A 24,502-nucleotide genomic window follows, 5' to 3' on the forward strand; every position below is an offset into this window, starting at 1 on the left:
GAGTGACTTTAAACGGAATTTCTGCATACTATAACAAAAAAATATATATGAAAAATATATGTGTAGTGTAATGATTTAAAGGTACTCAAAATCAAAAATATGTAAAGATTGTTTTTTTTTAAGTTATAGTATGCAGAAATTGAGTTTAAAGTCTTCCCTGTAAAATTTTCTGTGAAATGATATACGAGGTTTTCACACTAAACTATCGATAAGTCATCATTTTTCCTCAGTTTTTTGTATTCTTTAAACTTTTCAAATAGTTATGAGTCAATTGAAGGAATGTTAGCGTTTGCCCTGTAGGTTTATATCTTTATTCGCCCTGTGTGGGTAATGTGGGTAATGCATGCACACAAAACATGTCAACAGCTACATCCTCTTTTGTCACAACAAACAACAACGTGTGTGAATGTCAGCCGTTCATGAATGGACCAGATTTATGCAGCCTGAACAAAACAAAACAAAGCCTCAGTGTTGTCCGAACCGCGAGAGTGGTAATACGTCCAAAGTACTTCAATACTTGTGGAGAAAAGTCTTCAACCAGGGCATCCTTCCTATCATGACATGGATGTTCAACCTGGACCTTAATCAAGACAAATATGAATAAACTAGCAACAACAGAAAGGGCAATAGAAAGAGCAATGTTAGGTGTACGACTTTCAGATAGAAAAATGAATAACCGGGTAAGATCAAAAACAAAAGACGAGTATATCGCAACAAAAAATTTCCAAATTGAGGTGTATCTTTGCAGGTCACACTGCTAGACAAAACGAACCAACGTTTGGACCTTATCATGACCCGAATACTAACCAATACCAAATGAGAACAAATACCGAGGTGAAACAGATGTATAAAGTCAGAAACATATTTGTTTGACTTGATGCAATGCGACGCAATGCAGCCCGATGCGACGGATATCTGGCATACAGTTTTACATGTAAGTGGTTATATTTACGTCGGGCTGCATCTGGTAGGATGGCATAGTACTGCGTGCGGTAAATATAACCACTTACAGGTAAAACTGTATGCTAGATATCTCTCGCATCGGGCTGCATTGCGTCGCGTTGCATCGGGTCAGACAAATATGTTTCTGCCTTTTTGCTAGCGACGTAGTCCATACAATTAAATCCCAACGTCTAAGATGGGCAGGTCATATTCATAGACTCCCTAATAAGCGAAGCTAATCTGGGAGGAAGCCCCGGCAGGAAGAAGACCCTTAAGACGTCCACGAATCCGATGGAGAGATAACATATGGTCAGATTTAAGAACAATGGGTCTATCCACTGACCCAACTATCATGGACGACCGTTCTAGATGGAAGCGAGTTGTGTTGGGATACACGGCATCTCTTAGTAATCTTCTTATTAAAACAAATCCTTTTAATAATTAAAAATGTCTTTAGCAAAACAAACTACGTTTGTTGATAGTAAATACGATCGACCTACATTAGCACATATCGGTGTAACAGTTTAGGTTTGACCAAGGTCGGTTTGAAATAACAATAGTATTCATTATTTTTATAACCTAGTCGACTCAGCGCTTTTAACCACAACAATCTTACTTTCATTATATACCAAAACAATAAACAGGAGAAGACTAATTATTATTTTACAGTAAGTCATTAATATTTGAGATCTCAAAGGGAAAACATCACAGCTACGGAGAACTAACGTACCACCAGCTCTTTACCGTTAGCACTCTAACTTATCAAATAAATGCATCTACGGTGATACGAGTTATTTCATCAACCCTTATGGTAGGGGGTAACCAACCCTTAATTATCTAAGGTGGCTCAGAAGGTAGGAGCCACCATAGAGTTGTGCAGTCAGCCAAGACACACTCCGGGTTGTAGTGCTAAGTGCTACGAAAAGAAGAAGAAGAAGTTGGAAAGCTATAATAAAAAATGGAGTTCTACAAAGAAAGACGACCAAGAAGAAGACTACAGATGAGATGGGTAGGTGACATAAAAAGCATAGCCGGAACAAATTTGAAGTATGTTGCCCAGGAGCCCAGGATAAAGATCGATGGAAAGAGTGGGGAGAGCTCTATGTACAAAAATGGGTAATAGAAAGCTAAGAAGAGGAAGAAGATCTATTTTATTTGTTAACTGCGCTATTTTTGCGATGACAAATATATTGCCAAGGTTTGAACCATGTTCCCATCTTCCACTTCCACTATTGAAAGAACGTGGTTACTACTTCATAATTGACAATGTTGGAGAGGATCACCGACAGCTGGTTGGAATATATGTAATCTTAGCCCATTTCTAGTATACTAGCATACAGTTTTCCTTCTGTGCTTCCAAGTGTTACTCCTCTATAGTTTGAGCATTCTTTGCTATCTCCTTTTTTATACAATGGTGTTATAATGCCTATCTGCCAGTCTAGTGGCTTTTTCTTTTCATTTTTAGCTTGGTTCATTATGTTTAGTAATTCTTGTTGTCTTTCTTCTTTCATGTATTTGACCATTTTTGCAGTTATATCGTCATGTACCGGTGCTTTTCCCATTTGGATTTTGTTGATTACATTTGTTAATTCGTTTTGTGTTATATTTCCTATCTGTTCCTGTTGTTCTTGTGGAGCGTGTTGACTTTTATTTTGTTCTATCTTATCTCCTTCTACTTGTTACTAGGGATGGGAAAAACCTACCGGTTTAAACCTAAAACCGGTTTTTTTACTTTGCAATAACCGGTTTTACCGGTTGTTTTTTGGTCTCGGTTATAACCGGTTTTTTCTTTTTAAAGTAAAAACCGGTTATTAGGTTTTTACGGCGATTAGGATTAGGTTAGGTATTATTTAGGATCCCAATCATAATTATTATTCTAAAGTAATTATTCCAAACAAAACCATAATTCAAATTTTATTTTATTTTATAAAATACAGAAGCAAACTGAAAGTGCAATCTCACATCAGCCAGAAACATATATCAAGTCTTATTATAATATTTCCTTGAAAAGGTATGTGTAATCATAATATTTACATAAGAAGTGATCTGGTTGAATTAGACGCAAACATCATCTATTTTTCACACTTAACTCTTGACATTGAAAGTGGCTGAATGACTTTTTCTGATTACCAAAAATATTGCTCTGACTATGAATATCGAATTACTGATTACGAATACGAATCTCCAAGAATTTCGCTACGAGTATTAAATGAGTTAAAATGTACCTATTCTACAAATATACAAACGTGTTAAAAGTAATACATGTTCTTTCGATAGTGCTAATTTTGATCATATTGATATCGAGTCGAATGTGGTATCGCAAACTAAAGTGTATTGTAAATGTAACTTTGTAACCTATTGGATTAAAAAAACCGAAAACCGGTTTTTCCAAAAACCGGTTTTTTTGGCCGGTTATAACCGCCAGGTTAAACCGTAAGCAAAAAAAACCGGTATAACCGAAAACCGGTGTTTTGTCAAAAACCGCCATCCCTACTTGTTACACTTCCACGAGTTCCTAAAAGTATTCTCTCCACCTCTCCATAATCTCATTCTCTTCTATAAGTATGGTTCCGTTCTTTTCCTTCACGTTTTTCAATGTATTTGGTTTTGATTTTCTCATGCTCTTAAGTGTGCTATAGAACAATTTCTGGTTTTCACCGAATGCTTCTGTTAATTTATTACCAAATTCTACTTACGTTCTGTCCTTGTTATTTTTAACCATTTGTTTAACTTCTGTTATTTTTTCTTTGTACTGGTCATAGCTTTCTTGCTTTCTGTCTGTTAGGTATTTTTTCCACAATTGTTTCTTTTCTTGTACTATTTTTTCTTTGACTAGATAATGGTCACTTCCAATCTCTGCGCTCCTTTTTACCTCAATATTTTTGACTGCTTTCCATATAATACCTCGGAGTTAATTACGAAATAATCAATGATTGATCTCTCGCCTCTACCCCTCTCTTACCTTGTGTATTTGTGGACGTATTTGTGTGTAAACTTTGAATTCCCTATTATCAGATCATTTTCGATGCATAAATTTATAGTCCGTGTTCCATTATCGTTTCTCGTCTCTTCTCCCTCTTTTACTAGCCATTTTTCTATATCAGCATTTTGTTTTCCCACTCTTCCATTCATGTCGCCCATTATTATTAAATTGTTTTTCTCTGTCTTATCTATTATTTCTTGAAGTTTTTCAAAATACTAATTTTGGGGCGTATGTTATGATGTAACTATACTTTTCTTGTTTAATCTTTAGTTGAACTGTTAAAATCCTCTCGTTTGTGAATTGGACATCGATGATGTTCTTCATGTAGGACGGAGTTACAATTACTGCTACTCCTGCTTTCGCTGTGCTACTTTGGTCCACTCCTGACCACCATATATTGTATCCGTCTTTTATTTCTTTCATTCCTGTTCCTTTCTTCTTTGTTTCTGTGACTCCTAATATGTCAATTTTCAGTTTTTCCATTTCTTCGACTATTTCCTCTTCTTTGCCATTTATTCCTCTTGTGTTCCAAATACCTATTTCTATCGTTTCGGTATTTATTAGTTCACGCCCTTGCTGATTTCCGTTATTATTTTTTATTTTATTATCGTTCTCTGGTTTATTTGTCCTTATTCCTGTCATTGTCGTTCCCATTATTTCCGTCGTATTTTCGTAGGTATATCAGGTTATTGAATTTTTCATATTTCTGACTTCGAGTTCTCGTTTTTCTTTACTCCATATGCATTCTTCATTTTCTATTATAATTTTTTGGTATTTATTCTGTACTTGTTTACCCCTATTCTTCTCTGTTTGTGCCCTTTTTCTTATGTGGTAATCTATTTCCCTTTCTTTTGCGGTGAGATCATTGTTAACATAGACTGGATTTCTCTTTTTCTACATAAATTTTCTATTACTTTCGTTTTTCCTTCTGTATATAACAATTCCACTAGGCATTTGTTTTCGCTGATTTTCTTAACTTATTTTATGTCAAGATCTATTTTATTTGTTAACTGCGTTATTTTTGCGATGACAAATATATTTCCAAGGTTTGAACCATGTTCCCGTCTTCCACTTCCACTATTGAAAGTACGTGGTTACTACTTCATAATTGACAATGTTGTGATTATCAATTATCACCGACAGCTGGTTGGAATATATGGGAGATTGTTGAAGAAATACGGGTTGTTCGAATGATTTGAAAGACTTTTGCTGTTATACATTATGGAGTTCTTGAAATTGTTGGGTTGTTGAAAACATCTTTGTAATAAACGTAGTTAACAAGCTTTGATAATCTCTAAAGTTTTGAGCTTTCTTATTCTCTATCTGTCATCATGTTCCCTCAGTTTTTTTGTATGTTTAAACTTTTCAAATAGTTAGATTCAATAGCTAGAATAGTTAGTTCAATTAGAAGAATCTTAGCGATTGCCCTGTAGGTTTATATCTTTATTCGCCCCGTGTGGGTAATGTGGGTAATGCATGCACATACAAAACATGTCAACAGCTACACCCCCTTTTGTCACAACAAACAACAACGTGTGTAACACGAGCCAGGGATCCGTTCATGAATGGACCAGATTTATGCAGCCTGAACAAAACAAAACAAAGCGCTCACAGTGTTGTCCGAACCGCGAGAGTGGTGATACGACCGCGTGAGAATTCACGATCGAGCTTTTTACGCGTGCTGCTGAATATCATTTTCGGTTTATTTATATCGCTAGTGTGAAAATATGGATTTGAGTCCCAATTGAACTGAGAATATTCTGTGAATAAGTGAAACTGTGAACGTTAATCCCTTCAGGACGATATTTATAGAAATTTGAAAAAATAAAAATGTGTTTTGTGATGTAGGTTTGTCTAATAATGAAGTACTGTACATACATGTCAAAAAGGTATGCATTTGAATAAAATACCCAACAAAAATTAGCTCTTAGTAATCTTTAATTTTTTTTTGTTACCATTTTTGTCTTTTGGGCTCTCATTTCTTTTCTACTGTACCATAAAGTCAAAATAATACTCTTGCAAATCAATTGCCGCTAACCTAACAAATATTGCTCTTCAATCTGATGTTTATATACACATATTAACAAACATATTTCAATATTGCTCGTACCTACCCTTTTATTTTCTTGATTTGTGTAATATTCTTCTTGACACCCAAGTAGGATAGTTGGATAGACAAAATGGGGTAGATTAAGCAATGAGACTATTAGGAGACAGGAGAATGGCAAAATCAAGAACAAATAATGATAAAAATAGCAGACAAATGAACTGGTATGGGAATTTTATGAGGATGCAACCCAATAGAATTATAAGGTTTAGAATTACAAGAATTACAAGTCCCCGAAGCCAAGAACATCGTAAAAAAATAGAAGCAGGCCAAGAAAAAAAAAAGGATAGAGCAAGTAGTAAAGGCGGGAAAAGTTAAACAAAAATCACTCGAGGAATTGAAAGTAATGACAGGAAATAGAAAAGAATGGAAGATATGGGTGAATGGAAATTAAAGTAGCCAGCCAAAATCCGAGACCCTGCTTAGTCCTGTCGCCAGGGGGGGTACAACGGCCTCGTTAATTCAGATGGACTTACCCAAGTTTTTTTTATGTATTTTGACCCGTAGAATACGAATTTTTTGGGTAACAGTTGATCCGGATGTCGATAAGATTGTTATAGACCAAGAACTTGAGGAATCAAATAACAGCGATTTTTGGCAAAACAAAACAATATTTTGTATTTTTTGGGTCATTTTAAGCAAAAAATATTTCTACAAGTTTTTTAGTAGGATGCACAGTTTTCGAGATAAACGCGGTTGAACTTTCAAAAAATCGAAAAACTGCAATTTTTAAACCCGAATAACTTTTGATTAAAAAATAAAATAGCAATTCTGCTTAGCGCCTTTGAAAGTTCAAGTCAAATTATGTCGGTTTTGATTATTTGCATTGCTAAAAATTTATTGTGTTATTGTTAAACAAAGCTACAAACAACTAGTGCGTGAGTGATGTTTTTATGATTTCTCATTTAAAATCGAACGAGTAGGTAGAATAGGTACTAGTGCAATCAAGACTATTTCTACGTTACATGCGTTAAAACGCATGTAAAAGCACGGGAAACCCTACGTGTTTATAGCTTTGTTAAACAATAAAAAAATAAATTTTTACCAATGCAAATAATCAAAACCGATAAAATTTGACTTAAACTTTCAAATGCGGTAAGCAGACTTGCTATTTTATTTTTTAATCAAAAGTTATTCGGGTTCAAAAATTGCAATTTTTCGATTTTTTTAAAGTTCAACCGCGTTTATCTCGAAAACTGTGCATCCTACGAAAAAACTTGTAGAAATATTTTTTACTTAAAATGGCCCAAAAAATACAAAATATTGTTTTGTTTTGCCAAAAATCGCTGTTATTTTAATTCCTCAAGTTCTTGGTCTATAACAATCTTATCGACATCCGGATCAACTGTTACCCAAAAAATTCGTGTTCTACGGGTCAAAATACATAAAAAAAACTTGAGTAAGTCCATCTGAATTAACGAGGCCGTTGTACCCCCCCTGGCGACAGGACTATGCTAGGGTAAAAGGAAGGGGAGAAAGAAAAAATAAAATGTAACATTTTTGTCACTCTCTCGCCCCTTTTTCCCTTTTCACCCTTGTCTAACATTCTACAGCTCTTCTACAGTATTTCTTGTACATTATATTTTTTACTACTAGGCTTTCTTGTGTCCCCATGCTATTATATTTTTTACATCTAGTTTATATTTGATTTCTTTGTTATAATATATAGATACATATCTTCAATTTACTTTATTTTTTGATTTCTCATTTATTAATACTAGAATATGTCATAACTGAAGAAATTCATCATAAGGAATAAACTAAAAATCATATTTATCAGTTTTCTTAAATAATACAAACCGACCAAGAAGAAAGGCAAACATAAACTGTGGGTCATTCACGTAAAAATTTCTAAAAGGGTTATTCACGAACTTCGTAGAAAAATCCAGAATATTCGCGATCCCATCAGTTATAACATAATTGCTTTTCTTGAAAATTCTAATTGCAGAGCTTTTTACACGTGCTGCTGAATATCATTTTCGGTTTATTTATAACGCCAATGTGAATATGTATTTGAGTCCCAATTCCCAATTGAACTGAGAATATTGTGTGAATAAGTGAATCTGTGTACGTTAATCCCTTCAGGACGATATTTTATAGTAATTTGAAAAACTAAAAATGTGTTTGTGATGTAGGTTTGTAGGTCTAAAATGAAGCACTGTACATACATGTCCAAAAGGTATGAATATTTGAGGAAAATACCGAAAAAAATAATAATTTAATATTATTTTAATCTTTTTGTTGGTAATTTTAGCCTTTTGTGCTCTTATTGCTTTCCTATTGTACCACAAATTTCAAATATAATTCTTTGAAAATCAATTGCCGCTAAACTAACAAAAATGGCTTTTCAATATGATGTTTATATACACACACCTATTAAAAACATTCGTAATTGTCGCTCGTGCTCTTTCTTTTTTAACTTGTCTAATATACTTCCATTCTATCCCGTCTGACCCTTGTTAACATTCTACAGCTCTTTACCACTATTATTTCATTTATTATTTATCCTGTGTTTTTTATATTTTATTTTTCTCTCTTTCCTAATGTCTTTATCTTATTTTAAATGCATTTTGTCTAATATCTTTTCGTCTTTTTCTGGACCTTTGAGATTTGTCTTTTCAGGCGTCTTTAGGTAGGTATATGTTTTATTTTTGCTTGTATGGATAATGTTTTAGATTTTATATTTATGGTAGGGGAGCAAAGTATGCTAAATTTGCAGTCACTCAAGCGTTATGGGGACCTATTGGGTTGTGATTATTAGGTCCTAACACCAAAAAAAGTTAAGTAAAATTTACCATTTTAGTGGGGACTTTCCATTTTTTAATTTAATTTTCCATTTCCAAAATCGTTTTTTCGATTATAGCGCCATCTATCCATAATTCGAAAAAATGTCTCGAATAAAAGTTGCTTATTTTTACGTACAGAATCCAAATCTGCAATTAAAATTTGGGGTTCCATTTAAGATTTTAAAGAAACCCCCACCCACCTTCGTGGGGGGTCGTGTTTGGTACCATTCGATAGATTTTTCAAAAACATTTTGAAATTGTATTTTGCAGTTTTTCGATCTGATATTTATTTTGCGAAATATCGCGGGGCTTGTATTTAAAATTATAAATGTACCCCCCATCCCTCTCCGTGGGGGGTCATGTTTAGTACCATTCGATAAATTTTTGAAAAATATTAGAGACGTATTTTTTAGTTTTTCGATCTGACGATCGTTTCGCGAAATATTTGCTTTTATTTTGTGAAACTTTTTGACTCGCCCATTTCCTTACGCCCCACTCAAATCGTCAGATTTTTGAAATATACACTCTTTTGCATGTACTTACCTAACTTACATTATCTTAATATGACAATTTCGAGTATTTTTAAGCATAGTTTTTTTCGCGCCCACTTTAACGAACTCCCCTGTATTAAGATCCTGCATCAGACGCGCTCGAGTAACTGCAAAAATCCCCGCTTGGACTCCCCTACCATTATGTCCTACTTTGTTTTGTCTGCCCTTATTATATCATTTTACGGTCCTTTCAGTAACAATTGTTTCGCTAATATAAAAAGCTTATAGAAATTAGAAAATTTTCATAAGAACATTAATTTCATGGGCCAATTTATTGTTACTTTCATTTATTTATTCATTTTTTATCTCTTATTCTTTTTATCTGGATTTTTTTTACTACTAAATTTTTTATACCCCTAGACTATTCTATTTTTTTATCTAGTTGATATTTGATTTCTTATGTCATATGTTTCTTATTTTCCTTTAATTTTTTTATTTCCCATTTAAAAACCGATCAAAACTGGAATATGTTATAACCGGAGAAACTCCAATACGTAACAAACTAAAATTCATGCCAGTTTTTCTTAAATAATACAAAAACCAACCAAGGCGAAACGCAAACATATAAACCGCGATTCAATCACAACCGAAATGCCAAAAAGGATCATTAATACACTCTATAAAAAATTCCGAACATTTACGATCCAATTAGATAATATAATTGCCTTTCTTGAAAATTCTTATGCCAGTGGTGATATATACACAGAAACCGTAAAAATACCATATATCAAGCCTTCTTATCGTGGACCTTGAACGAAGATATGTGCAGAAAATTGGAAGCATTTGAGATGTGGCTATATCGGAGAAAACTTAAAATCCCATGGACTGACCGAGTCACAAATAAGGAGGTTCTTAGAAGAATAAAGAAGAACCGAGAGGTACTACCACCATCAAATCTCGAAAGTTACAATACTTCGGACACATTATGCGAAATGAATCCACATATGCCCTTCTACAAGCCATCCTGCAAGGAAAAATATTTGGAAAACGGGATCCAGGAAGAAGAAGAACATCCTGGTTGAAGAACCTCAGAACCTGGTTCAATACAACATTTGTGCAGCTTTTCCACGCTACGGCAGATAAGGTAAATATTGTCATGATGATCGCCAACATTCGTCACGGATAGGTACATCAAGAATATCAAGCCTTCTATTTCTACATTAAATCTAATCTACCCCAATATTAAACAAAAAGATCAATTAAATATGTTAAATTGTGAAAATAGCATGGCTCTCAATTTCATAGAATGAGTGAGATAATTGTAACTTTGTGCTCTAATATAAACCTTCTTATTTTAGTTTCATGATCCATTATATAATTTTTTTTCCAAGACAACGCTTGCCTTGGATATTTCCCAGCATGATGCAAAAGTTCATATCTTTCAGAGTGACTCATAATGTGACTAAAGTATCAAGATTGTGTCTTGTTATTGTTGTAATCAGTTGTATTCTTTGTTTCTGCAATCTAAGTTTCCTCAGTTCTGACACTGTTGACCTAGCTTAGTTTTACTCGCATATCTAATGTTGTTCACGGTTACGCTATCCTTTGTACTGATATACTTTCTCTAAATACAAGTTGAACACGTACCTAATTGTACTTCCGCAACAAGTTCCTAGTTTTCACTCAAAGTTGTCGGAAGTAAAAGCGGGATTTGATATTTGAACTCTTCGTGTAACTCTGCGTCGATTGATACAAGATTTCATTAATTTTTAGCCATTTTTGCCGAACTTCCGGTCATAACTTTTTAACCGGATGTGACATCAAAACCAGAACTAAATATACGAAATCGATTTTTCAATACTCGTCCATTGATCACATGTACTATGTCTACGACTATTGATGTGGCACTTCCGGTTACAACTTTTTTAACGAAAGCACTATGTAAACCGGAAGCATATATTTGTTCTCGCCTTACAAAGGTGCGTCGAATAATATATCGCTTGTACTATTTCGGTACTTTAAGCGAAAGGCCACACGGGCGATAATTTACGGCGTCATAAGAGCAGTAAACCTGACGAGGCATTGTTGTAGATAAAATAGGAGTTAGTCAACCAATGCCTCGTCAGATCTACTGCTCTTTACAGTTCTTCCGGTTGCAACTCTGAAACCGGCAGTTCGATGCCAAATTTCTTACATTTAATACCATTTTTGGGTTATAAACTGTCCTTTGTCACCTCATTTGACATTCTAGCTGCTCTAATAACGGAGGAGTCAACGGACGGACAGACAGACATGGATAATTCAAGGTTTTCACATTTTAATGTTGTTTCACTCCTTTTTATATTTATTTTCTCACCCTACTATACGTTTTGTCTTTTTAATTTCATTGGCCAAAACATTAAAAATATTTACTTACCTCATTGTATTTTTTGGTTCTTCCAGTCGTTGTATACCACTCACCTGGATTTTACATATTTAAACTACTATTTACTACTACTACAAGATACCGATAAACGTAAATTTGAATGACAAGGGACAAATAATAATAAAATGTTCGGGAGCAACTATCAACAGCCAGTGTAACCCAAAAAAATCTTATCAAGAACCGAACAACGACGAAGACACTCATGAACATGAAAACATTTTTTACAAGATCATACCATAGTCCAGAGCTCAGAATCCTAATGATTAGATGTTATATGTCTTCTCTGTCTTGCTGTATGGCTGTGAAACTTAGAGAATGGACTCTGAAATAGACAAAAGAATACATACCTTTGAGATGTATATATACAGACGGATACTGAGAATTCCATGGGTACAAAAAGTTACTAACAATGAGGTCCTTCGGATCACGAGTAAACAAAAACAGTTCCTCAGAACAATCAAATAGAGAAAAATACAATAAACTCATACAGAAGTAAAAACTTCAAACTGTATTCCGGTATAATATAATATGGTAAAAAGAGAATACTTGGGTCATGTGTTGAGACGTCATCATCATGCAACCTCTTCCGTCCAATCCTGGACGGCTTGTGCCGTGCTTCTGTGCGTCTTGTTGCCATTTCCTGGACATTCGTTTAATGTCGTCCATCCAGCGTGTTGGTGGTCGTCTTCTGCTACGTTTGATTTCTCTTGGGCGTACGTCAATTAGTTTTCTGGTCCATCTTGAGTCTTCTAGTCACGCTACGTGACCTGCCAAATTCCATTTCAGCTTGGCTACGTCCGACGACATATCGAACAGTGATACCTGTTCTTTTCCTTAGGTCTTGGTTTGTTATTTTGTCTTTTTTTGTCACGCCGAGAATTGATCTTTCCATGCGCGATGCGCCTTTGTGCCACTCTTTGTTTTTGTGAGCGTGAGAGTTTCTGTTCCGCATGTCATAATAGGAAGAACGCATTGGTCAAATGTCATCCGTTTGTGTCAGTGGCGTAGCCAGGAATTGGCTTTGGGGGGCCCACCGAGGGGTCTGGGGGTATGGAATACCTCCCAGGCAAAAGGGGGTCCACCCCCGGAAAATTTTTGAAAATTAGACCTTGAAATAGGCGTTTGGGACTCATTTAAGCATCAAAATCTTAGGTTACAAATAACTTTATTATAGTTTTCAATTCCTCTCGAAAAGGAAAAATCAACGACATTTTATTTTGTTGATTAAAACTTTAGGAAAGATGTAAAGTTGTATGTTAATGATCCTTGAGTCATAATTTGATTGATGCTCTGTCATACTGTATACTCTACCACTTTCTTATTGAAAAATACTCATATTTTAACAGATCAAAACCCATAAATATTACAAGTAATGTTCATAGAAAGGTTTCAAAACTCAATACAATTTTTTATCCGTTCATAACATTTATTATGTGCACAAAATTAGCAAGTTTACTTTCAATACAATCCTGAATTGGTAATACATATGAAGATGTGCCCTACTAATGGAACTGCAACCTTCTTGGAGTTCTTGTGTATTGGCAGATGATTTCTTCTGTCTTCACTTGCAAATCTCGATGTATGGATAAGAGTGCAAGGGAAGTGAGCCTTTCTTCACCTATTGAATTTCTTAAATAGGTCTTCAGTCTTTTCAGTGTTGAAAATGTTCTGGAAAATTAAAAAAAGCTGGAATCTTTTGAACTTTAAAGTGAGGTAATGAGTAATATTACTGACAAGCTGTCTAGTATTATTAAAAATTGTTACAACTTCAATAAATTACAATGAAGAAAACATATTACTAGAACAACTAAAAAGAACGATATTAACTATTTATAGTTCAAAGTAAACTCATCAAAGTTTATAGGAAATATTGTATAATAATTTACCTTTCAACTGATGCTGTTGTGACAGGGAGGACTGCCAATATACCAAGCAGAATCTTCATGTTAGGAAAAGAATCATCTTCGTCCTTCAAAGCCCCCCTTTCGGGAGGAGCCCGGCCCCCTTGGGCCCCTTCCCTGGCTACGCCACTGGTTTGTGTTATTCCGTAAAGCAAGTGTTATTCGTCGTAAAAGATAAAAGGAGGTAAAAAAATAAAAACTCGCTCATCCGCCAAAATCTTTCGTGCAATAGTTTTCAAAGCTACAATTACCATTTGGATCGACAACTTTCTACAGGAGACAGGGCAATAAGAAGAAGACTCATTCCTTCTTCTTCTTCTACGGCACTACAGTCCAAATTGAGCCTTGGCCTCCTTTATTTTTTGCCTCCACCCTTGCTTGTCTGTGGCTGCTCTTCTCCAGACACGGGCTCGTAAAACTGCTTGTGCGTCGCTGCTTACTGTGTCTTCCCAGCGCTTTCTTGGCTTTCCAACCGGTATCTACCCTGCATTCTAGCGTTCAGTGCTCTTTTTGGTAGCCTATCCTCTCCCATTCTTATCACATGTCCGGCCCATTGCAATCTTTGTATTCTAATGAAGTCTGACAGGGGCGTTTCCTTATAAAGTTGATAATGCTCGTTGTTGTATCGACGTCTGAAGATTCCGTTTTCTCTCATAGGTCCTAGTGTTCTCCTCAGTAATTTCTTTCGAATGTGTCGATCCAAAAACAAGGATGTTTCTTTCAGGACCCAGGCTTCACTGCCATAGCATGTTATTGGTCGAATTAAAGTTTGATAGATTCTCATCTTTGTATTTCGGTGGACACTTTTAGACCGAAATATATGGGAGAGGGCAAAATAAGCTCTGTTTGCCTGTGTTATTCTCTTCCGTCTCTTCTATACTCATAATATTAATATCATCGGCATAAGCGCCCAGTTGAACCGTTCAGTTGGTCAGTAGGTTTCCTCGTCCAGTTTGCATTTGCCTAACCGCATACTCCAGTGCCAGGTTAAACAATATTGGGGCCAGCCCATCTCCCTGCTTTAGTCCCTGCGAAATTTTGAAAAAGTCTGTCCGGTGGTTTTGTATTCGCCTGAGTTTCATCCTTTGTGGCTTGAATGAGTCTTATTAGCTTGTGTGGTATTGCCAATTCAGCCAATATATAGTATAGTTTGTTCCTTTTGACTCAGTCGTATGCCTGTTTGAAGTCTACAAACACGTTGTGAACATCAATATCGTGTTTCCATGATTTGCTCAAGATCTGTTTGACTGTAAATATTTGATTCAGTGTCGATCTTCCCCATCGGAAGCCCGTCTGATACTCTCCAATATTATTTTCTGCTAGTGGTTGGAGCCGCTGGTTTATAATATACGTGAGGACTTTATATGCTGTACATAGTAGAGAGATTCCACGGTAGTTTTTGCACTGGAGTTTGTCTCCTTTTTTTATAAATCGGGCATTCTATACTTTTCTTCCAGTCGTCGTGTATTTTCTCTTCTTGCCATATGTCTTTGATGAGCGCGTGGATGTGACTTGCTAGGTGGTCGTCACCTACCTTATACAGTTCTGCTGGTATTTCGTCAACTCCCGAAGCTTTATTGTTTTTCTGGGCCTTAATAACTTCGAGAACTTCCTCTATAGTTGGAGCTTCTACTCCATTATCTACTTCATTCTCTTCTACGTAGTTCATACCCATTTCATCTTCCATGTCTACTTGTGTTCCAAGTAGGGTCTGAAAATAATGCTTCCATGTTTCTGTGACTTTCTGTTGGTCACCGAATATTTGCCCACTTTCATCTTTACATAGACTTGTTTGAGGTTTATACCCACTTTTTATCTTTTTTAGTTATTCGTAAGCCTCTCTAATTTCGTTGTTTTTGAAATTTTCTTCCTACTCATTCCTCAAGACTCATTCCTACCTACTTGATATTTTGAGGTTTTTTTTGGCTTAAATATCGCATTTGCCTTGAGTGTTGACGAGTTGTTTGGAATTACTTTTCCGTAATTACCACCACACAGTGTCTAGCTTTTTGGGGGTTCTTCCGTCCAAACTCAGTCAGCAGATTTTTGACTCATATTAACTACTCGAGACCTACTCATATCTACAGAATTTGTTTGTAAACATTCAAAATTATCATTCCTTTTTTGGTTTTTAACTACGGTCGGAATACCCTTAATCAAAAATTGACCTATCGCTCGGAATTTCAAAAGTCATAGTTCTTAATTCGTTTTCGTCTCGCCACCCTGTATACTCACAATTTTATCATTTTTTCATATTTGACTGGCCAAAACATACCAAAAATATTTCCCCCCTTAATAAAATATGTTTTATGCTCTAATAACTTCACTATCCCAATTTTTATTTAGCTTAAACACAAATTTAATGTCACTGCATAGCAAAATCGCCATAGCAGTTTGACATTTCCAGTTAATATCACTGGGGCTATAAAACGGACTAAATGTTTTTAAAATCGTTTAAATATGCCTGCATGCAGTCAGAGTCGCTTATTAAGAGCTCTTAAATGTTTTGATGGATATTGAATCGGTATGTTCTTTTCTAATTATTAGCTGTTTTATGGTCCGCTAAATATTTTATTTGCATACTTCAACTAATAGTGTAATAACCTATAAAACTCGTTATACAGTATGTCACAAAAAGATTTATCATAAAATATACCACAATGTCATAGGATACAATAAAGTAGATATGGTCTAACTTACCTCAATAAATGAAAAGTTGTGGTTTAAAATGTACACTAGGAGACACAGAAAATAAATAAATATAGTCTGGGCAGATTACCGGAGAATAGGCCACTTTGGGAAAAGTTATTTACCAGCAATTTTATTGCTGGAATCGAATCTTATGATTGTATATATTAATAATATAGGTATGCAAAGTCCGCAGATAGTGTGCTACTTTTTTTATAAACAAAATGGGGCCCGAAAATCGTATTTTTTTCAATTTTTGCTATATAACTCCAAAGATTTTAACTTTACACCAAAAACAGTCAAATAAAAATTCACCGTAATTAAATTCTGCATAGAAACGTGTTTTTCCCGATTTACTTCGACGAAAATTTTCCTCGGAAAATGCGGGATTTTCCAATAAAATATTTAATTTTCAACTAAAATTTTAGATAAGTAATTGTTTATCAATAATTAAATAACTTGGCAATATAAAAGCTCTTTTCGTATAGATTATAATTCCAGTAGCCCATGGAAATTGAATGAACAGTTTAGTTATTATTATGTATTTTGTCATTCCACCTTGCTTGTCAAATAAATTAAACTATGGAAGAGAACAAACATGTTCGTTACAGTCAAAAACAAAAAAATGGAATCATTAGCCGTAGCCCTACATTTAAGAGGGACCAAAATAATACAACCAGAGAAGCATACAAATGTTAGTCCAAGAGAAAAAATCCATACAATAGATGGAGGGAGGAGAACCATAACTGGAGAACAGAAAAAATATGGGGGTAAGACAAAATCAGAGCAATAAGTAACGAATAATAGAAAGAAACTTATCGAATACAGGATACACTATCCATATTATCAATAATTACAAGAGATACAAAAAATAAATTAATAATAACTTCGTTTACTGCTATAGATCCAATTTTTAAGACGAAGAGTGTGTTAACATTTAAATCTACAATATTGGGCTGAATAACTTATTCACAATTATTGTTATATAAATGCCAGGTTTTGGTTTCTTCATTATTTTTCATTTATTTTTATTTCTTCTTCTTTTGGTGCCTATTCGTTTCGAATATTGGCGATCATTCTGGCTATAATTATTTTATTAAGTGATGCTTCAAATAGATTAGTTGTTGTTGTGGAGAACCATTTCCTCAGGTTCGTTAACCATGATATTCTTCTTCTCCTAATTCCTCGCTTTCCCAATACTTTACCTTGAATGATTACTTTTCATTTAATCTTTTTGTATTGTTTAGAGCTAGAGCTCATATTAACTAGGTTTACATTTAAACGAAGTTTATTGGGTTTGTTTCAGAAAGTGTGGTTGAAGAAAGCAATGCGATACCACTTCACCCACACCATATATTTTTTAAAACAATGTTTATGCAAATTGCATAGTGTTAGTAATTCAACCTTTAACAAAGCTCATGTATATTTAATATATTTTTGTGCTCTGCAAAGAATTTTGAAGGTCATTTTTAAACCACGTTTTTCTGACAATTCGACGAAATCTATAGTTAATTATTTATATGGGAAATAAGCCACAATTAAAATGAAAAAAATAATTTTATTAACGTTTCGACGCCCAAATCGGGTGCCGTTGTCAAAATACAAAATATTACTAAAATAAACTAAAGTGTTGTTGCTAAGCAAAAAAAATTCTTCTAATAATTTATTTAATCTCACTCATTTATATTGGCAATTCAGACATATATTATACATTTTAAAGTAGAAGACTTTAAAATGATATTGCCAATATTTATGAGTTGCGTTCCTGGGACGACTTACTGAAAGATAGTTCATTCGATTACATGAAATTAACCCCAACTCAAGAATATCCGTCATAAAAAATTATAGCATGTGATATGTCTTTAAAAAGACAACCAAATGCAACGACAGTAAAATTCTCGCGTTAGAGACTTCATAGTAAATCACAAGGGAAAACCAGGAAAAACCCTGTGATACTATCCCGACATTGTAAGTATTTGGTCTTACATTAATTTACTCTCAAAAAATAATACCAAATTCTGACTTGTAACATGTTTAAATTATAAATATTATTAATAATACTAGATATATAAGTAATACTAAAATATAAAATATGTACTAGCTCGATATTATTGACTTACTAATCTTGGTATTTTCTTTCTATTGACTTCCTCTTTCAGTATGGGTAACCACATCCTACTGCATTCTACCGAGGAATTTGCGACACAATTGGTTTCATTTAGCATAATTAGAGCCGCTTCTTTGATTTTTCTCTTTTTACTATCTGATTCTTTCAGGACTATACTTGAATCTCTCCACTGAACTCTATGTTCATTATCCCATGCGTGTTGACATATTTGAGATCTCTCAAATTCTCTATTTTTAATATAAGATTGATGTTCACTTATTCTAACGTCTAATGGTCAATATAAATGAGTGAGATTAAATAAATTATTAGAAGAATTTTTTTTGCTTAGCAACAACACTTTAGTTTATTTTAGTAATATTTTGTATTTTGACAACGGCACCCGATTTGGGCGTCGAAACGTTAATAAAATTATTTTTTTCATTTTAATTGTGGCTTATTTCCCATATAAATAATTAATCATAAAAATGCCACAAGGAAATAGCTTCAGAACGACATTAAGAAATCTATAGTATATTCAAACCACTTTTTGCCAACATTTCTACTCACATATTCATATTATTTCACCACAATAATTTAGTTCAAATGTGAATAATCTTTCTAAAACAAAAACGTTTGAACTGCAAAGATGTGCTATAATACTTAATTATCTGTATGTTTTCCGAGGAATGCACCCTTAGAAAAAATCGTTTTCAAGAAAAGGATAATCTTCAACCACTTTGTTCTACTAAGTGTGAGCATTTTTGTTACTTGTTTTAAGAAAATACTGCACATCGATTTATTGTGACCTTTTATCAAAAATAAATAATTTCTAAGAAGTCGGGATCTAAATAAAAATTTTAGAAATCAGTACCTTATAGGTATTTCCATTTTTTCTCTATACCTTCTCTTTTATTCATCCTGTCTGCTTTGTCTTGGTACCTAATTTCTTTTGCTTGTTGGGTATTTATTGTGTTTCTTTTCCATCTGCCTTAACCATCTTCTTTTTCTTGCCACTTTTCTCATTTTTTTTATGATTTTGTATTTCTACTCTGATCTTTTTTGTTACTTATGCTTCTCTTTTATTTTATGTTTATTATAGGTACCTACTTTGTTGGGAAAACACAAACGTATTTTATAGGTTTCTGTTTTCCCATTTTCTCAAACGATGTGAAGGTATTACACACTGAAGATATTACACACAAGAATATTACACAACCCATATAAAACTAATTTTTCATAAATATGCTATTAAATGTTTCTAAAATAGTTTAAGCATTCCATAAATTTGCCACACACTGTATAATATCTAAGGAATGTTATTTTTATATCTCCTAAAAATATCCCCTAAATCTCTCGCCTAGTTTATCTTGTTTTGTTCCTAATGTACTGCGACTGTTTTCCTGTATTTATATTTATGCTCTCGATTCTTTATTACTTTTTATTATTTGCCCTTTTCTGTCTTGTCACTATTGCATTTTTATCCATTTTCTTTGTGTCTTTAATTTGTCACTCACTTGGCTATCTTTATGCTTTTCTTTCTTTCATTCTTGACATTTGTATTGACACTTTTCACCATGTTCAACCTCATGATGCTATTTAACCTCCTGATTCTTTTAACTCCTTCGATTCCGTTGATTTTTTTTTAATTATTTTGACTCTTTGGATTTTCCTTGACCTTTTTTTATAACATTTTTTATTGTTAAAGCTTTTAAACTTTCGGAACCAACAATGTTATATAGTTGCCATAGGAAGAAATAAAGAGACTGCCACCGAAAATGTTAATCAATATAGTGAAAACAGTGATATGTTTCTACTTGTGCTTTTCCGTGACAACGTCTTACATATACAATAAAAACAGTGATCGAACTCAGAAAAAGCAATATCCGAAGACAATCGCGTCGTACCACGATAATAGTAACAATTACAAACAGTCTAGATATTCGAAATTCGATAAAGTGATGACTCGTATTAATAAACTAATCGTGGAAGACGACGTTTCGAACGATGGGGCGTACAGAATCAGGCACAAGGGGTGGGGTGGCCGAAAGGTGGTTAGTACCACGCCTAGCACCACCACTACCACGGAGATGGACTTGTTCGAGACCTATGGGGAGTTGGAGAATGAAGATGAGTTTGATGACTACGAAGACTCCTTGGTAAGTACTTTATTTTCAGTATCAAATTCAAATGAGTATCTAGAAGATTATTTTTGTTATTGATTTTATTGTCGCGTATGACGATAATTTAGGTTGCTATAAAATAGCGAATAGAGGTGCAGTTACAAACGATAGAATATTTTTGAATTAATACTTAAGTGGTACGTTTGGTTGTACACTAAATTTGTCTATAAAGTAGTTTATTTCGCTATTACTCAGCTGCATAATTATACGCAGCTCATAGTACTATACCGTGTTTTTAAACTAGGAGGAGTAATTCAAATTTCCATAATTCTTGTTTGTAATTGGTCCAACCTTAAACAAGTTTACTCCACTGTTAAGGCCGGTTTACATGAAGCCAGTAAGAAAGCAAGGGCACAAAGTAAACCTGTCACAAGTTACTTGTCTTTTGTAAACGTTTACTTGATTTATATTTTACTTTACTTGCCTTAAAATGTGACTTAAGTAAACGTTTATAAAAGGCAAGTGGCTTGTGGCAAGTAATCTGCCAACTTTACTTGCTTTTTTTATTGCCTTCATGTATACCGGCCTTTACTTGAGCCATATTTTAAGGCAAGAAAAGTAAAAGATTTCTCAAGTAAACGTTTATAAAAGGCAAGTAACCTGCCCACTTTACGTGCTTGCTTACTGGCTTCATGTATACCGGCGTTTATGAAATTTTGACACTATTGACATTTATGAAATTTTGACAGCATTGACATTTCATAGGATTATTAAGTAATATCGGCGATTTTTGTGTTTTCTGCGTTATTCATTTAAGTTTTAGAGATTTACTTTGTTTTTAATTAAAAAACAGGTGTATTTAGAACTCTTTAGCGATGTGTTAGTATAATATAATATTTATGATCAACCAAAAAAGAAGAAGTATTTGGTGATTTTTCTACTTACATTATTGAATGTGAATTGTGAATCTGTCTTTTGAGTTTAATCCTCCTGGTTTAAAAACAGGGTTTATAGTAGTAGAGGATCTGGTATATATAAGATATAAGGTGGATCTGCAACCGATCTGTTTAATGGATAAAAATTATTAGATTATGTAATTTAGTTATGTTAATTAAGAAATTAAGAAATTAAGAAATTAAGAAATTGAGAAATTAAGAAATTAAGAAATTAAGAAATTAAGAAATTAAGAAATTAAGAAATTAAGAAATTAAGAAATAAGAAATTAAAAAATCAAGAAATTAAGAAATTAAAAAATTAAGAAATTAAGACATATAAAAACAAGGGGTGCCGTATATAATTTTGTTATGACTATAATTAATTAATAATTGAACAATGACATTTTTTATACATAAAAAAATTCGACCCGAGCAGATATTATTTTAAATTTTTTGTATCATTCTAAAAAAAAGGTATTTTGTAATTTTTCTCCTAAGTTGATCGTTTTCGAATTTTTTAAAACTGAAAAAGAACGATTTTCAAGGGTTAAAAAAATAAAAATATTATTTTTGTAATCATCAAGTATCTAAATTCATGTTCAAACCTTCTATCAGGTCCTGGTAAGAAGTTTTGAGATGTTTTATTATAAAATATGTTTTTTTTTTAATTATAGTAAATGAGGAAGGTTCGTAAAAATTTCAACAACGCAATGAACAAGAATATTTGTTGGGATGAATACAGAAAGGCCCTAACTGAGTACAATAAAACTCTGAGGAAGCAGAAAAGAGAATCATGGAGAAGGTACTGTGAGGATATAGAAAGAACTCCAGAATACGCCAGACTCCATAAGATTCTCTCAAAAGGACCTCAGAGCCCGATATATACTCTCCAAACAGAAAACGGAGAGTACACAGAAACAGGGGAAGGAACTATTAGAGAACTGCTGAAAGTCCACTTCCCCGGTTCCCAAGTTACAGACTTAACTTTGGAGAACTGCCGGAAATCAGAACTAGATACCCCTCTGTGGGCATCCAAGGAGAAATGGCAGGCAGCAAAGAAAGTAGTAACTGGGGAAAAAGTAAAATGGGCATTACACTCATTCGAACCTTATAAATCGCCAGGATTAGATGGGATTTATCCAGTACTGTTGCAGAAGGGATCCCACCTTCTGGCAAATAGAATATGTACAGTGCTTCGGAGCAGTTTGGCTCTAGGATATATTCCAAAGGCATGGAGAATGATCAGAGTAACTTTTATACCAAAACCTGGAAAAACTGGACAGGATGGGGCAAAGTCTCTGAGACCAATAAGTCTTATGTCTTTTCTGCTTAAGACGCTAGAAAAACTGCTAGATAGGCATATACGGGATGGCGTATTGGAAAACAGACCGATACATAAGAACCAGTATGCATATAGAGCAGGAATGTCAACAGAGACAGCATTACATCAGCTTGTAGAAAAAGCTGAATATGCTCTCAAGCACAAAGAGGTACTATTAGCGACCTTTTTGGACATAGAAGGAGCGTTCAATAACATATCCTTAGAAACAATCTCAAGAGCATCGAGGAGAAAAGGGATCGATGAAATTTGTTTCAAGTGGATATACCACATGCTACAACAGAGACTCGTATATACGTCCATTCTAGGGGAGAGCATTATCGCCCAGGTCCGACGAGGGTGTCCGCAGGGAGGTGTTCTGTCCCCGCTAATATGGAACCTTGTCATGGACGATTTGCTTGAGTCCCTGGAATTGAACGGCCATGAAACCCTGGGCTATGCAGACGACTTGGTAGTCCTTGTCCAGGGAAAATTCCAAAACATAGTAAGGGAACGCATGCAGCAGGCCCTTAATATTGTCACCAAATGGACTGAGGAAGAAGGGCTGAGAGTCAGTCCTTCCAAAACAGTCACAATTGCGTTCACCAGAAGAAGGAAGCTGGAGGACTTAGGGCCTCTGATCCTTAATGGTGAACAATTGGAGCTGTCCAAAGAGGTAAAGTATCTAGGGGTTATACTGGACCCAGAACTTACCTGGAACCGACAGCTTGAAAGAGTAATTAAAAGAGCGGAGGCGACATTAATGCTGACAAGACGCACACATGGAAAAACATGGGGACTCTGTCCGAAAATGGCGTACTGGACATATACAACGATAGTGAGACCCATGATAACATATGCATCCTTGGTATGGTGGACAAAGATGCAGCAAAGAACCGCTATAAACAAGATAAGCAGGATACAAAGACTTGCATGCTTGGGAATAACGGGAGCAATAAAAACAACATCGACGGCGGCACTGGAAACCCTGTTAGACCTACCCCCTCTTAATATATTTATCAAAGGGGAAGCGAGGATGGGAGCATACAGGCTGCAAGGAAAACCAAGGTGATGTTTTGCAGAATTGCGTGGATGTTAATTAAACACCGAAGTACTTCTAGTCAGTTTTATTTTAAAAGAAAACTCAATAATTCTACAAATAACTTAAACATCAAAATCAACATTTATTTTTCCTTGACACTTATTTTTGCTTACAGTTGACATCTGACACTTATATAACATTGTTTCCAACTACATCATACAATAACAAAAATCCCCTAGATTTGCCGTTGCTTATTTTTACTGGGTATTCAACACCCCCCCTCAACGGTAAATCTCCTAGATCTAAATTAATTTTTTATTCTAAACCTAGCAACTCTCTAAATTTTTTAAACAGAGTTAAACCTAATGGTTTTGTACATATGTCAGCCTGTTGGTCACTTGTATTAAGATATTTTAATACAACAATATTTTCCTTAATTTTATCTCGTACAAAATGAAATCTAATATCAACATGTTTTAGTCTCTTATGAAATTCCGGATTTCTACTAACCCTTATAGCGCTTTGATTGTCTGCATGAATTAGAACCGCTACATAATCAGGTTTTATTTTTAAATCATACATTAAGTATCTTAGCCAACATGCTTCACTCACACATACACTTAGTGCAACATATTCAGCTTCAGTAGAGGACAAACT

General features: G+C 34.3%; 1 protein-coding gene across 2 annotated transcripts in view; it reads left to right on the plus strand.

Moving 5' to 3' along the window:
• Window positions 1-5,537: 5,537 nt before the first annotated feature.
• The window catches only part of LOC114329749 (uncharacterized), a 278,805-nt gene continuing 259,840 nt past the window's right edge, over window positions 5,538-24,502 (plus strand). The window contains exons 1-2 of one of the 2 annotated variants that reach the window (XM_050642134.1): window positions 5,538-5,814; window positions 20,136-20,586. In XM_050642134.1, the coding sequence (XP_050498091.1) occupies window positions 20,206-20,586 (381 nt within the window). In that variant the 5' untranslated portion in view covers window positions 5,538-5,814; window positions 20,136-20,205. The remainder of the gene's footprint in view (window positions 5,815-20,135; window positions 20,587-24,502) is intronic. The other variant, XM_050642135.1, reaches the window with a different exon arrangement.

The sequence above is a fragment of the Diabrotica virgifera genome, chromosome 1 (assembly GCF_917563875.1).
Source record: "Diabrotica virgifera virgifera chromosome 1, PGI_DIABVI_V3a".
Taxonomy (NCBI): domain Eukaryota; kingdom Metazoa; phylum Arthropoda; class Insecta; order Coleoptera; family Chrysomelidae; genus Diabrotica; species Diabrotica virgifera.